The 15,525-nt window shown below is 37.2% G+C and overlaps 2 protein-coding genes and 1 long non-coding RNA gene across 4 annotated transcripts in view; all 3 read right to left on the bottom strand.

The window, feature by feature from the left end:
* The window catches only part of LOC106080226 (uncharacterized), a 40,071-nt gene extending 31,921 nt beyond the window's left edge, over nucleotides 1–8,150 (bottom strand). The window contains exons 1-6 of the mRNA XM_056017675.1: nucleotides 7,973–8,150; nucleotides 7,303–7,418; nucleotides 6,375–6,475; nucleotides 5,370–5,534; nucleotides 3,352–3,498; nucleotides 1,087–1,145 (exon numbers count right to left, since the gene is read on the bottom strand). Coding sequence (XP_055873650.1) covers nucleotides 1,087–1,145; nucleotides 3,352–3,498; nucleotides 5,370–5,534; nucleotides 6,375–6,475; nucleotides 7,303–7,418; nucleotides 7,973–8,150 — 766 coding nt within the window. The remainder of the gene's footprint in view (nucleotides 1–1,086; nucleotides 1,146–3,351; nucleotides 3,499–5,369; nucleotides 5,535–6,374; nucleotides 6,476–7,302; nucleotides 7,419–7,972) is intronic.
* Nucleotides 8,151–8,740: 590 nt separating this feature from the next.
* Nucleotides 8,741–11,447, bottom strand: LOC129923905 (uncharacterized). The gene is made up of 3 exons (XR_008775856.1): nucleotides 11,369–11,447; nucleotides 9,183–9,323; nucleotides 8,741–8,776 (listed from the first exon to the last, which is right to left on the bottom strand). It is a non-coding gene; the product is annotated as an uncharacterized LOC129923905 (long non-coding RNA).
* A 2,725-nt stretch (nucleotides 11,448–14,172) lies between these two features.
* LOC106079758 (uncharacterized) overlaps nucleotides 14,173–15,525 on the bottom strand; it is a 54,175-nt gene continuing 52,822 nt past the window's right edge. For both annotated transcript variants that reach the window (XM_056017838.1, XM_056017839.1), the window contains exons 29-30: nucleotides 15,208–15,292; nucleotides 14,173–14,640 (exon numbers count right to left, since the gene is read on the bottom strand). In XM_056017838.1, coding sequence (XP_055873813.1) covers nucleotides 14,559–14,640; nucleotides 15,208–15,292 — 167 coding nt within the window. In that variant the 3' untranslated portion in view covers nucleotides 14,173–14,558. The remainder of the gene's footprint in view (nucleotides 14,641–15,207; nucleotides 15,293–15,525) is intronic.

Genomic DNA, 15,525 nt, shown 5'->3' with positions numbered 1-15,525 from the left:
ATGTTATTTACACTATTTGGACAGAATTTAATTTTAAAATTGATTCTACGTGGCTAAAAAATGCGCACCAAAAAGCTTTTTTTTTTCTCTCCATCACAGATTGTGACGTTTCAGATCACAGGCCTTCTTTAACTGTTGGTCTTGGTTGGACTCCTAGCGTTGCATAGTAATACGCCCGCGAATAAATGAATATATCAAGGTATTATCAGTATTGCTTCATCAAGCCAGGGTTGTATCTCGGTCTGTCAACAAGACCCCGGAGGATATTCCAGCTACCCGTCGCCTCAGCGTGGCCCTCCGGTGAAAACGTCCAGAGGCGGATCTGGACAGGCTAAGAACGAGTAGCGAACCAGGTCTTCTAGCAGGTCTCCCTGGGTGCGCTTTTGTTTTTGTTTTTTATCTCACTCGGGGTGGGGATGGAACAAGTAACCTACAACCCAGTCCAAAAAGTCCGCCACGCCGTTCCACAAAGGGGGTCGTCATCAGTGTCCCGTTAGCTGGAGTGGCGATCCCTGCACGGAATAGTGGCGGTTACAGTATAGGAATATGAGACAAGCCCCCCGCAGTCAGCACTGTTCTCGACCACTTATAGCGAGTGGGGTCCAGGACCGGGGACGGTGCGCTGTGTAGACGGCACGGCCCGGTTTTGCCCAGTCAACCGATATGGCCGCCTACCGTTGGGAGCCCTCAGACAGGATAGGGGTGAAGAGCCCCATGTCCAGGCCTGGTGGTTGGATAAAAGCCTTTCTAACCATCAACGGGATAATGGCGCCTACGCCCTACTGGACTTCATCGAAGGTCAACAAGACCTTCACTTAATAAAAATCCAGTACTTTTATACACACCATATATAAGACCGCGTTAAAGCGTCTTGCTCTTTTTGCGCTATTTTATCGGCGCTATTAGTTCGCGTTATTTTGGACTGCACTATTTTGTCCGCGCTATTTTGTTGGCGTTATTTTATACTCGCTATTTAGCCGTTGCTTCGTTGTCCTCGCTATTTTGTCAGGAAAACACCTAGATTCGTAGGCAACATCTGGTAATCAACAAGTCACACAACTTGATAACAAAAGGCATTGCACCTACCTGTTAATGTGTTATGCAGTAATTCTCCGGTGCAAAGCTGAATGCTTAATGCCTCCTCACTTTGAAATAAACACAAAAACACAAGTCAGATAATATTAGACCCATAAACACAAAGACATAAGTCTGATAATATTAGACCCATAAACACAAAGACATAAGTCAGATAATATTAGACCCATAAACGCAAAGGCATAAGTCAGATAATATTAGACCCATGAACACAAAGACATAAGTCAGATAATATTAGACACATAAACGCAAAGACATAAGTCAGATAATATTAGACCCATAAACGCAAAGACATAAGTCAGATAATATTAGACCCCCCCCCCCAAAAAAAAAAAAAAATTCTGTTTGGTCGTGAGGGTATGGGTTTCGAACTTTTGTCAGAAATCTGTCCTTGATGGTTGCTGGCCACACGGCACATTTGTTAACATACAAATATAAGAGGCGTTACACTATCTGCAAACCGACTGAAAATGCTAAACTTTAGTTTAAACCTTTTCTTTCTAAATTTTAACCAGAACCGTAATGAATTTATTGGGATTAAGGCGAATGCATATAAGTGGAACATAATTTAAAACAATTATTAATAAGTAGTTTTTTTTTCATATTATCGCGGGAACCGTAACGTTACACCATGATAGCAGTACACAGAACTTAAGGAAGAGTAGTTTGTTTTTACAGATATGTTTATTTTTCTGTAGGCTTTGAATAAGAGATTAACACTTGACAGAGGAATTAGATAAATTAGATAATTATTATATGATATCAGTTAAGCCGGGTTCACATCGAACTTCTCTTTCACTTTCACGGTTGGGGCACCACACAGGATCTGTCAACTATCTTTCTCCATTCGTCTCTGTCATTTGCGTTTGATAGAATTTCATTCACATATTCTTTCTGAAAATATTGAAACCTGCTTTTTTACCCTGCCTGGATGGACCACTTCAGGGACCAATACTGAGTTTGCATTCCCACACAAACTTTGTAACCTCGTTCAGGTTACTTTTATGAGTGACATTATTAAAGAGCTTGAATAAATTAAAAAGTATTAAATTATGTAGCAAAATGACAGAGATTGAATTTGAGGTTCCACAAAGTTAATCTAGTATTAAGATACATTCAAATTAACCGCATATTCATGTAAATGGTGCATGTCACATATGATCTTAACACAATCGACCTATAAGTTGTTGTCTTAAAAACGGACACAACAGAATGAGACAACGTATCTTTCAGAAGCTAACAGTCAGGACCAGTGAAATATGCCCTTGTAAAGAGTTAGCAGAAAATGATGACCATGTCTTTCAAAGCTGTGAACATTATCGAGAGGCCTAATACTGGCCAAAAAATTATCTCTACAGGGTGGGGGGGGGGGGGGAACGGTAAAGAGAGCAGGCCAAATTAGAGACAACTGCAAAGTAGGTTGATTTTTTTTTTCACAAATATATCTTTTGCTACCTGAATGTTATTTCATTGTCACATCATTGTTCGGTATATAGTGACATGAACAAGTAGGGAAGCATGGAGTACACTTATATTATGTCTATGGTGTTTCACGTGGAGAGTGAGACCTAGTTGGGAATTATGGGTAAAGAGTCTCGTTTTGAGAGTTGACCACATGGTTAGAAGGAGTAGTCACCATGTTCTTAGAAGTATCTAGACGTTAAATGTGAACTGTATAAATCATTAGTGTACTTAGTATATTTTATTGAATGTTATCATGGAGTTTTGTGAGATGAAACTTGTATTTCTTGATGGCTGGACTTGCCAATATATTTTGCATTTCATTTTATAGTCAATAAACGTACTGTCTGCTAATCAAGTACTTAATGAATTTTAATATTTTGTTGCGCTGTACTAATTAGAGTAGACATACGCGACAACAAGTAGTGCAGCAGTTCAAGCGAAGGAAGGCATCTTCAATTACTGCATAGTAGACTCTTTAATAAGCACAATCAAATGTCACATTATAAGTAGTGACAATCATGATGAGAAGAAAGTTGTTTAAATTCTTCTTCTTGACTTGGCTTGGCTACCCATAATTGGGAGTTCAATGTTCGAAGCTTTTACAAGCCGTTGTTGTATAAAACTGTTGTGTTTACTCGTACTTTCAAACCCTGGGCTACCTCGGAAAGTGTGATTTCTGCAGTGCTAATTAAGTGCACAACAGTTGCTATTTATAGTTTTACTGCTAAGATGAACAGTTGTAATAATGTACTAATAGCATTTTTTTTTTGAAAAAAAGCAAACAAAACTTACCTGTCTAAATGAAAAACGAATGAATGTTTAAAATATCCATCTCTATCTTTGAAATATTTAGTGAGTTCTGTTTTGCCAGCTTCGTTGGGATATAGTGTAATGGACTGATTCATAGGCCCATTGACTATCTGAATTGACGGCCTGAAACTGTTGCCAGATTTGACAAAAGAAACAGAAATAAAAAGAAAATTTAGTGGATTTAAATTCTTAAAAACATTCGTTATTTATGTATGAAAAATTATCATTGAATTAATTAATGAGCAGGTCACGTGAGAAACTCTTTAGCCAACACAAAGATAGCACCTATTCTATCTTCATAATTACATCAGAGTCATGGTTACATCAGACTCATGGTTACATCAGACTCATGGTTACATCAGACTCATAGTTACATCAGACTCATAGTTACATCAGACTCATGGCTACATCAGACTCATGGTTATATCAGAAACTCCTCAGCCAACGCAACCAAAACATTCACCCTTTCGTCGTAATTACATCAGACTCAAGGTTACATCAGAAACTCCTCAGCCAACGCAACCAAAACATTCACCCTTTTTTCGTCATAATTACATCAGACTCATGGTTACATCAGAAACTCTTCAGCCAACGCAACCAAAACATTCACCCTACTTTCGTCATAATTACATCAGACTCATGGCTACATCAGACTCACGGTTTCATCAGAACTCCTCAGCCAACGCAACCAAAACATTCACCCTACTTTAGTCATAATTACATCAGACTCATGGTTACATCAGAAACTCCTCAGCCAACGCAACCAAAACATTCACCCTTTTTTCGTCATAATTACATCAGACTCATGGTTACATCAGAAACTCCTCAGCCAACGCAACCAAAACATTCACCCTTTTTCGTCATGATTACATCAGACTCACGGTTACATCAGAAACTCCTCAGCCAACGCAACCAAAACATTCACCCTTTTTTCGTCATAATTACATCAGAGTCATGGTTACATTAGAAACTCTTCGGCCTGCACAACCACAACATCTGCCCTACTTTCCTAGTGGTTACATCAGAGTCATGGATTCATAAAAAAATCTTCAGTCTAGACAACAATAACCACCACCCTACTTTCATCATGGTTACCTCAGACTCATGATTACATCAGGAACTCCTCAGACATTAGAACCAAAGTATCTGCCCTACTTTCATTATGGTTACATCAGACTCATGGTTACATCAGAAACTATTCAGTCTATACAATCAAAACATTCACCCAACTTTTCTAGTGGTTACATCAGACTCATCGTTACATAAGAATCATAATTACATAAGACTCATGGTTGCAGCTAACGCATGGTTACATCAGACTCATGGTTACATCAGACTCATGGTTACATCAGACTCATGGTTACATCAGAAACTCCTCAGCCAACGCAACCAAAACATTCACCCTAATTTCGTCATAATTACATCAGAGTCATGGCTACATAAGAAAATCTTCAGTCTAGACAACAATAACCACCACCCTACTTTCATTATGGTTACATCAGACTCATGGTTACATCAGAAACTTTTCAGTCTATACAATCAAAACATTCACCCAACTTTTCTAGTGGTTACTTCAGACTCATAGTTACATAAGAATCATGATTACTACAGACTCATGGTTACAGCTAACGCATGGTTACATCAGACTCATGGTTACATCAGGCTCATCGTTACATAAGAATCATGATTACTACAGACTCATGGTTACAGCTAACGCATGGTTACATGAGACTCATGGTTACATCAGACTCATGGTTACATCAGACTCATGGTTACATCAGACTCACGGTTACATCAGACTCATGGTTACAGCTAACGCATGGTTACATTAGAATCATGGTTACATCAGACTCGTGGTTTCATCAGACTCATGGTCTCATCAGACTCATGGTTACACCAGAAACTCTTCAGCCCACACCACCAAAACACCCGCCCTACTTTCCTCGTGATTCCACCAGAAACACGTCCATACACTTCCTAACGGTCCTTCATTGGCCTACCTTGGTGTTATGACTGTGTAACGTCTTCCCCAGCCCTCGACTGGGACGGCCTGAAAATAGGCCACAATGTTGTACAGCTTTGGAATGAAGGCGTAGACGAGGCACGAGAAAGTGTAAGCTGCTTTCAGGGTGTTGGTCCATCGAGTTTGTGCGATAGGTTCGAACCTTAACAATGATAGGTTTCAATCCTAGAATTATATGTGTGACTTGATACAGACTAAAAGACATACAGACAGCACAGCGCTGATATAATTTTGCAAACAAGAATATCATACAAATACTTTTAAAAAAGCTTATATTAAAAAATAGTTTTATCAATTAGTGTGGATCAGTCTTGTAATTAATTTTGTAATAGATCTAGACTAACAATAATACATATGTGCGATTAGAAATATTATTACCAATTGTAGTTGGTAAGCGAATTTTCATTTTTTTTTTACTTTTTGCAATACGATATGATTCTATCATTTGTCTGGACCAGCTGGAAAGGGTTTGGGGAGAAAGTAGGGGGTATCTGGGTGATCGCTTTTTTAAATTCATTTAAAAAAAAGATAAACGACCGGAATTCGAACTTGAGTGCTAAAACGTCCTCAGCCTTTTGTAGTAAATACACTAACCACTGTGCCAGGGAAGTGCTAATGAAAATAGAAGGTTTTAAAGTTATCTATTGTTAGTTTGAAACTTTTCTCTCTACAATGTATAAAGGGGAGTAATTCAACCACCTGTAAAGTCAAATACAATTTCTTTCCCTTGTTCAAGATACCAAACAAAATAATTAATTACCAATAGTTAATTAAACACATAAAAAAAAGATTCTCGTTTTGTCAGGTGCAAGAAACAATGAGCAAAGTTTCAGCTTGATTTGAGAATGGGTTTGGTAGAAAAAACGTGTACAAGCCTTTTTACCAGACAGACAGATTGAGTTGATTTAAGCTTTGTACAAATTATGTGTCTGGTAAAATTGGTGTTTTATTTTTGTACACGTACACCAAGTAACGGACTTACCCAACGAAATCGTTCTCCTCGTATACAGTGTAATGTTGCCCACTTGAGATGAGGAAGTCTGCCTGGTCCTCCCAGTCTGACCCACGTCTGCTAACAGTGACCTGGGGATTGGAATTTGCAAGATGCTGTTGTAGATGATGATTGCACCCCCCACCCCCTACTTTCCCCCATCCACCACCAGGGAAATATTGATGAGAACATTGTGAAATGTTTGTTTTTTTAATTCAATACTAAGACTAAGACTAAGACTGCTTTATTGATCCTTACGGAAATTTGTTGTGATTACAAGGACTCGTTTCTCATATAAAGACAACACCAACAGAAAAATACACATAAATACAACAGACAACATAAAGAGTTCACTCAGCGACTACACACAGGTATCTTGGTGTATTTCATTTTTCCCTGATCAATGAGTAGCGGTATTAGAGTCTGACTCTCATATAGTTCTTTTTTAGGCGTAAACTTTTTTTTTTTTAATTCGTCATACTTTTGTATAAGCTTTGTTTGTTAGATGTTAAATTTAGTGGGGCACCATCGTTTATCAACATCTAGATGCTGTTCTTAAATGTTGGGGTTAAAAAGAGGGTTTCAATTACTCTCGTTAAGATTAAAATGATTGCAACGGGTAAAAAATATGTTAACTCCCTTTTGGCTAGCGTCATATCATTGTAAATCCTAATATTAAGGATGTTAATGTTCATTTTATTCAACTCTGCTAGGGCATCAAAAAACATGCATAACTTTTTTTAATACCACGGCAATGCGAAGCGCACACCACGGGATCAGACAGCCATGGGTTAACTTTCTAAAACTTTAACCACAACAGAGTGAGTTACATTCTAGTGTGTTCCGATATAAATAACAACATAGTTGGTAAGTACTAGAAGAAAAAAAAATGTTTTATAAGAGCTGTTAGAGTACTTACATAAAACTCTTCAACGTTGTATGTATAGAGCAGAAGACGCAAGTTGACGGCGTTAGGCAGCGGTGTGTTGTAGCCTGGGTAGGCCAGGACAAAATGTTTACCAAACGTGGAGATACCTAACAGGAAGGAAAGGAACACTTTTTGTTTTCAATTCAAAGGGTCAGGACAAAATGCCAGTTTTCATCTTTGAATATTTGTAAGATGTTTTGTTTGTAACATGTTTTGTTTGTAAGATGTTTTGTTTGTAAGATGTTTTGTTTGTAACGTGTTTTGTTTGTAAGATGTTTTGTTTCTAGCATGTTTTGTTTGTAACATGTTTTGTTTGTAACATGTTTTGTTTGTAACATGTTTTGTTTGTAGCATGTTTTGTTTGTAAGATGTTTTGTTTGTAAGATGTTTTGTTTGTAAGATGTTTTGTTTGTAACATATTTTGTTTGTAACATATTTTGTTTGTAGCATATTTTGTTTGTAGCATATTTTGTTTGTAACATATTTTGTTTGTAACATATTTTGTTTGTAACATATTTTGTTTGTAACATATTTTGTTTGTAACATATTTTGTTTGTAGCATATTTTTTTTTCTTGTAAATTCTTTTTGTAACATTTTTTTTGCAAATTGTTTGTCAAATGTTCTTTCAAAGTTGAAGATAATGTACATCCTAGTTCGAACCTCCAGCAGGACGACGTGGGATGACAGACAGTAGGGTCTGAACACGACCACCCAGACGACCAATGGGCAGTCCAGCTCCCACACCGCAAAGCCAGGCAGCTATCACTACAGTATATCCACTGGTCAAGGATGAAAACAAGAAACCACCAATTACAAACTCTCTGCAACCACCAAGCATTGCTTTGTTAATCGCCTTGGCGCTGTCTCATATGTAGACATTACTGGTAGATATAGTTTTTTTTAGGACAGAGTTCTTCCCCTTTCGATAAGCTTTGTTTTCTATACAAGATTTTTTATATTTTGCATGTGTTTTGGAAATGTCCATTCCATACATATTTGTTTTTCCCATTTTACACACGAAAATTTTTATATATCTATAATTAAGTTACTAGAGAAACATTTACAAATCATGTCACAAAAGAAGATATAAGAGACAAGGTTACAGCAGCGATTGGACACCATGATGACCTGCTAACTATAGTAAAAAAAAAACGCATCCTTAAAATCTATGGACATATTAAAAGATCTTCGGTGACTCGCAAAGACTTTCCTTCAGGGAGCAGAACCAGGAAAAAAAGAAGAAGAGGCCGACAGACAAAGCGATGGGAGGACAACATAAAAAAATGGAGAGAGAAAGGTTCTAACTAGGGCAAAGGACAGAGAGGAATGGAGAAAGACGGTCGACGAGTCCTGCATGGTGCCCCAACGGTCCAATAGACTAAGGGATAGGTTAAGGTAAAAAAGAAAAAAAGAGTAATAAAGATAATTTACCTTCTGGTTGAATTTTTTCCAATTTGAAATTTTCTAGGAACAGAAAGAGATGAAATATATATATAGAACAGGTAAACGTAATTACTTTATAATTAGTAGGCAAAGAAAGCGAAAGAAGGACTATTCATAACCAGGATTTGAACTACGGACGTCCGACTTGCATCATGTCCACCTAGTAGTTTGCTTGTAGGCGTACATATATTTAAATCAAGATCAAGAGTCAAGATAATATTATAATAGATGTAGACCTACTATTATAAGAGTGAATTCAAGGGCCCAATAAGCTTATTAATTATTGTATGTTAGTAGATGTAATATCCCCCATATCGAGTGTCATGTAGCCTGAACAATCATTGTGTTCGTGCGTGGTGTCCCGCATGGTTGGGAGAAGTAGAGAATTATAGAGAGAGAGAGATATTTAGTATCACACTCTTCTTACCTTGTAAGGACAGTTGGAACGTGATTGAAACAAGAAAGCAATGAAGTTGCATGTCACTTTTGATCAAATTAATTAGTAATATTTGTCTTTTTCTATCTCTACTGTTTGTGTCATAAGTTTTCAGTTAAGCATCAACTGAGTCTAAAAATGAAGGATACAAGGTAATATAAAGTTTATATACAATGCTATACATTCAGGGATTTAATAAAAGATTTTTAATACTAAAATTTTGGTAAAATAAAGTTTCCCTTTCAAAAGTAACGGTCTATAGGGCAGATGGTGTATAAATAATATATTTCTGTCGACCACGGTTTAACGAGGGTATCATGTGACCGGCACAACGACCAACCGCCTTTTCCCCATATCATGTCAGGTACCCATTAGAGCTGGGTGGAATCTGAGGCGCGCTAAGGATCCCGAAATTAAAAATTCCAGTCTTTACCAAAATTTGAACCTGGAACTTACCTGTTCAGAAGCCGAGTGCTTTACCACTCAACCGACGAGTCAGATATTTTTGTTACTTTCACTTAAACCATTAAGCCTAGCATTCACTACTCTAAAAGTACACAGAGAGACATCCCTAATGATCTTAGCATGAAAGTTTTACTTTCCCTTTCAGGACTGGCAATCTATGGGGGCAGACGATGTAAATCTAATCTATTTCTATGACCAACTGTCACCAAGGGTGTCATGTGGCCAGCTCAATGACCAATTCCTCTTAAGCGTCCGCCTCCTACACGTCAGGTACCCAATATCGTTCGATGGACTTATGGTCGTCCAAAACATTTTAGTTCAAAATACTATTGTGAGCCTGGATTCGAAAATTGAGACCTCTCTGAAGCTAACCAACCTCAACCACTGACTCCAGATATAATTACTATCGTTGTCGACGTCACCAGCAGATCAGGAAGTCTACTGGCACTCGTGACGACAAGTGAACGCCGTTGCATGCTTTCGGCAGCAAGGTGACTTCTGATACGTGCGCAGCATAGTGTGAATGTGGAATGGTGCGAATGTGTGTTGAAAGAGAGAGAAGATGGAATCCGAAAATGAAGGTATGTAATCAAAGTTATTGTTGACACATTATTAATTGAGTATGAGTTTTGAGTTTAGGCACATCGGCACAATGTCGTTATAATAATTGTAACTCAAGAATAAAGTCGCCATTATCTACCATATATGATTCTGTTATTGTATCATTAAAGGTCTCATCTGTACGTTACAACGTCCAAATCTTTTAACTTTGTTTTCACTATTCTAATGTTCCCTTTAACCTTTTTTTCTCTGTATAAATCACGATATAATCCTCTAATCATAGTCCTCTAATCATAATCCTCTAATCATAATCCTCTAATCATAATAATCTAATCATAATTCTCAAATCATAATCCTCTAATCATAGTCCTCTAATCATAATCCTCTAATCATAGACCTCTAATCATAATCCTCTAATCATAATAATCTAATCATAATTCTCTAATCATAATCCTCTAATCATAATCCTCTAATCATATGTTTTGAACAATATAAGAAGGAAACAAAATAGTTGAAAAAAGAATCTACGACCTATTCTTATCTGTATATTATCTTAAGTCGTTTGCGTTTATTACAGACAATTTCTGCTATGGCATTTACGTTCCTGACTGATTCAGGAAATGTTGAAGTTGTGTTTATAACTTTGTTCAATCATATTTAAAAAAAATGTAATGTTCCTTTACCATTGTATCATTCTAGATCTAGAAGTAATCTTCAAATACAAAATTTAATAAAACACTCAGAAAGACACAAAGATTAAGGCACATTCCTCGTCCCATATGCTAGGACAAATCTGTACACATGCTCCTTCTTCCCTAGCGCTATTGGAGCACGGAATGGGTTGCCTGAGCTAGCCAGGAAGACCAGTGACTTGTCAGATTTTGGGTCATTGGTAAATATGCATGACTAAATGCATGACGCGTAGGACGTAATCATCTTCTATTTTGAAGTAACGTCTGTATTATATATAAAATAAGATAAGATTGATCTATTACTCTATATTTTGTGTTTTTATACTTTAAGTTAGAAAAGCATAGCAAAGTGAACGATCTCCTTCCTTAGCTTCAGTCTTGTTTTAAAACAAGCTGTATTTTATTATTTATTTTTTTGAGTAGGAATTTTTTAATACAAATTTACTTTCAGCAATGTACCGTTTTATTTAACTACAATGTCTTGAAGCTTCATCAAAATGAGTGAAGTAAATGGATCTAGTAGATCGGTGATTATTACATGTTCAAAGAATGTGCTATTCTGGTGCCTGTAATAGATTTGCGCGTCATTCCAAAATTAGGATCGGAAAACGAAGTAACACTTGAATCATTGTACAGAAGCTCATTCTTCCCTAGCGCTATTGGAGCATGGAATGGGTTGCCTGAGCCAGCCAGGAAAATCAGTGACTTGGCATAATTTAAGTCGTTGGTTAACATGAATGACTAGATACACTACGCGTATGACGTAATTATCCTCTTTTTATAAGTAACGCCTGTTTTATATAAGTTAAGCTCCCTCAACTGTACCTTGAAAAGTGACTTTTGATAGTCAGTCATGTTTTAAAATATGACCGAACCAACTTGAATCCTCCCGTGGCGTCTTCACCAAACTAATAGACATGGTTTTGACTTGTTAAAGTGCAAACTCATTTGTGTTCTTTTCCTGGTATCTGAAACGCAGCATATTTCAGTAGCATTTACTCTCACAGGCTGGAATTCTTCTTTCAGCCTCTGCATTCAGTGTCCAACGTTCATAGAAGTACAGTGACCACTAGTGAAGAGAGGATCTGCAAACAGTCACTCTACGACAGCGGTTCTCAACCTTTTAAGCTCGGCGACCCCTTTTTTACTGTCCCCCGCTCTGCCGCGACCCCCCGCCCCCCATAACATACACAGCAACAGAAGAATACACTAAATACAATCCATATTTTCCATGGTCTTAGGCGACCCCTGACAACTCGTCATTCGACCCCTCAAGGGGTCGCGACCCACAGGTTGAGAACCCCTGCTCTACGATATCAAGCATGATATTTTCACGTCTGAAGTAGGCCAACGATAAGGGGTATACAACACAATAATTAAATGTCTATACAAATACAAGAAAAAAGCAAAATATAAAAAGTCTTTATAAAACGTATCTAAGAGGAAGAACCTCGAAATTACAAATATATCTCTCAGTAACGTAGAAGTTATTTCCCTTAATGCATACAAATACATAATAATTAATTACCGATACTAAATTGATTTATTGGTTAATTTTGTAAATGATTCCTGTTGTTGGTTTATTGTTTGATTTGGTTGTTGTTGGTTTTTTTTCATAATAAATAGTTGTTTAAGGTTTCAATTTGATCCGAGAATTGGTGTGTGGGAAATAACGTATAAATTATCTAGAGGTACCAAACCCTTTTAGTTACCCATATTTGTGTATATTGTGAAGGATTAAGTTTCCTTGTTGCTATAAGCAATTGATTGCAATTAATTAGTGGACTAAATTGTTGTTTTTTTTCATTGATTCCCGTCTTGTCAATGCCAATAAATAATTGTGCAAAGTTTCAAATTGATCCAAAAATGGGCGTGTGAAAAATAAAATGTACAAACTTTTTTTTACCAGACAGACAAAGTTTGATATAAGCTTTGGAATAAATTGAAATATAAAGCGTAATGTGTATTTTATAAACATTTTTTTTTAAATTATTCACACAGAGGGGTTGCAACAGAAATCATAAGAGTAACAACAAATACAGTACACTCAATTAAATGTCGCAAATGTCAAACTAGTCTTATAGAGGATGGGGCGATGAAAAAGTAACTTTTAAATTACATACAATAGAAACTTATAGTAGGACCTGTAAACAATTGGTCTTTGGAAAGAAATGAAAGCAAAGACCCTACAGTCACTGTAAAAGGTCCTCTACGACAGTGTTTCCCAAACTTTTGAACTATGTGTACCCCTTCTATGATTCTTGTAATGCTGAGTACCCCTTTCCCGTTTTAATTCATTAACAGATCATAATGAATATGTATTTTTTAAAAAATCAGCATTGTTAATGAGGTACAACGTGCACCCCCTCCAAAGTCCTACCGTACCCCTGGGGGTAGGCGCACCCCACTTTGGGAGACACTGCTCTACGGGTTGAACCATACTTTTAACTCCTGTAACTGTAAAGAAATGGTGTCAGGAGTGGGAGCTTTTCAAGCCAAATGTATCTGAATGTAGCACAGAAGGCTAGAGATGAAGAGAATGCCACAGCGCTGTTCTTGCACGACCAGAGACGCTGGCTGCATACAACAGCACAACTTTCAAATAACACATTGCATTCTTCTCAGCCTGAAGTTAAATATTAACATAAATACACACACATATAAATGTAACAGTTTCGCGTCTAAAGGAGTCCAATGACATTAATTATACCATAAAATAATGAAATTATTTTTTTCTATTAAAAAAATGCTAAGTAATCTACAAAGTCACCGAAAAATGCTCATAATACAATACATCTCTAAAAAATTTAGATTATTTAAATGGTAAATATATAAAATAACTAAATTACTTTACGGTCGCATACGTATGGTTGAGTGGTGAGATTTTGTATATTAACCCATTACTAAACCCTGCGCAGCAAAGGGAGATTTTGAGTATAAAATTCCGTTTCAGGGGGGGGGGGGGGGGAAGGGGCTTTGCGGTTTAAGCCCCACTCGTCTATAAAACCCAAAATATAATGCCAACGACAACCCCCAAATTCCACCCCGTCAACCACATACACACCTATGGATCCAGGGATAAAGGAAGAGCAAAGGTAATTCTGCTTAATCATGATTATGTCCAATAGCTTAGGGCCTTCATAAGTCTGAATCCAGTTCTCCATCGCCGCCTTAAGTGCACAAAAAGAGATTAGACCTAAACACACTGAGCATGCACATAAATCATAAGAGATGCACCATACCAACGCAATTTAAAGCAACACAAAAAATAAACACTTTATTATTCAAGTTAATGATAGGAAAAAAACAAACATTACCATACAATATTCAAACACATTAAACAAACATGTCAAATGCCTTTTGTGTACTAATGAAATAGAGTAAGTACCAATAAGACACCTATAAGACACCTCAACATGTCATTAAATAGATACAACATGTCATCTAGGCGATTGGTGATTATCACAATGATTTATGGGATTGCGGCGATGACAAACCAGGAGTGAAGTTTTCTTTTTAACACTATCGATAAGAACCATTGACTGTGTCAAAAACGCTTGTGCTCTGTTCTTTTAAAAGTCAGAGGTCTCTGGTCTATCCTAGATGTCAGTGTGCCCTAGTAAGGTAGCCCCAGCAGCCCAGGCGGAGGTTAAAGACCATCAAATACTTCACGGCCTTCATTGATCACAGCGTCCTCTTCCGTTGTGTACTTCTGTGGTGGACGTCTGCCACTGTAGAGTAACCAAAATATACTTTGTTACTTAGAAGAATATTCCCCTTCCAAACCTCGCAATATAAAGTTTATCTGTTTAACGAAAGGGTCAGATGGCCAGGACACAGTCAAACCACTTTTAACTTTTCCCCAACTCATGTCAGGTACCCATTAGACTTGGGTGGACGCAGAGGCGTCCTAAAAATTTCCAAAATTCAAAAAACGCAGCAGGGATTCAAACTTGAGCCGTTCTTTCATGGAGGTCCTCAGAACGGTGGACTCCAGGTGGATAGAGGCTACAGACAATGCCAGTGACAGATCTTTGTGGAGACAGCTTGCCTTCCTATGAGCAGAACGGCGAGGTAGAGTTTGAGTCTAAGTCTAAGCAAGTCTCTTCGCTATGATCTCTTTAAAATCTAATCTTTGTCTAGTTTGTCTCTAAAATTCTTTTTTTTTCTGACATTATCTTCATCACTCTCTTTTCTCTCTTTCTCACTCTTTCTCTCCCTCTCTCTTTTCACTTCCTCTTTCTCTTTCTCTCCCTCTCTTATTTCTACTTTGAAGTCATTGAATCTATTCACTCTACCTCAACTTGTAAAGGAGAGCCGTTATGATGATACAGACTACAAAAATGAAATATCCAATCTTTGATTTCCAGTAAAGTATCCAGGCTGAAGAACAATACAGCAAAATAAAATTCAATAAATCCGAAGCGTAGTTGTATCAATTAATTTGTATCGGTCATGTAGTGAAGCTTGTAGTAGATCTAGAATAACAATAATAAATCTGTGCGATTACAAATATTTTTTTAGCGGCCCCCGAAAAGGGAAAAAGACGTTATTAGTTTTGTGTGGAATGTCTGTCCGTCCGTCCGTCCGTCCTGTTTAGATCTCGTAAAATAGAA

Source organism: Biomphalaria glabrata, chromosome 18 (assembly GCF_947242115.1).
Source record: "Biomphalaria glabrata chromosome 18, xgBioGlab47.1, whole genome shotgun sequence".
In the NCBI taxonomy this organism is placed as follows: domain Eukaryota; kingdom Metazoa; phylum Mollusca; class Gastropoda; family Planorbidae; genus Biomphalaria; species Biomphalaria glabrata.
The sequence above is the reverse complement of the archived record's forward strand: the minus strand, read 5'-3'. Positions and strand labels throughout refer to the sequence as shown.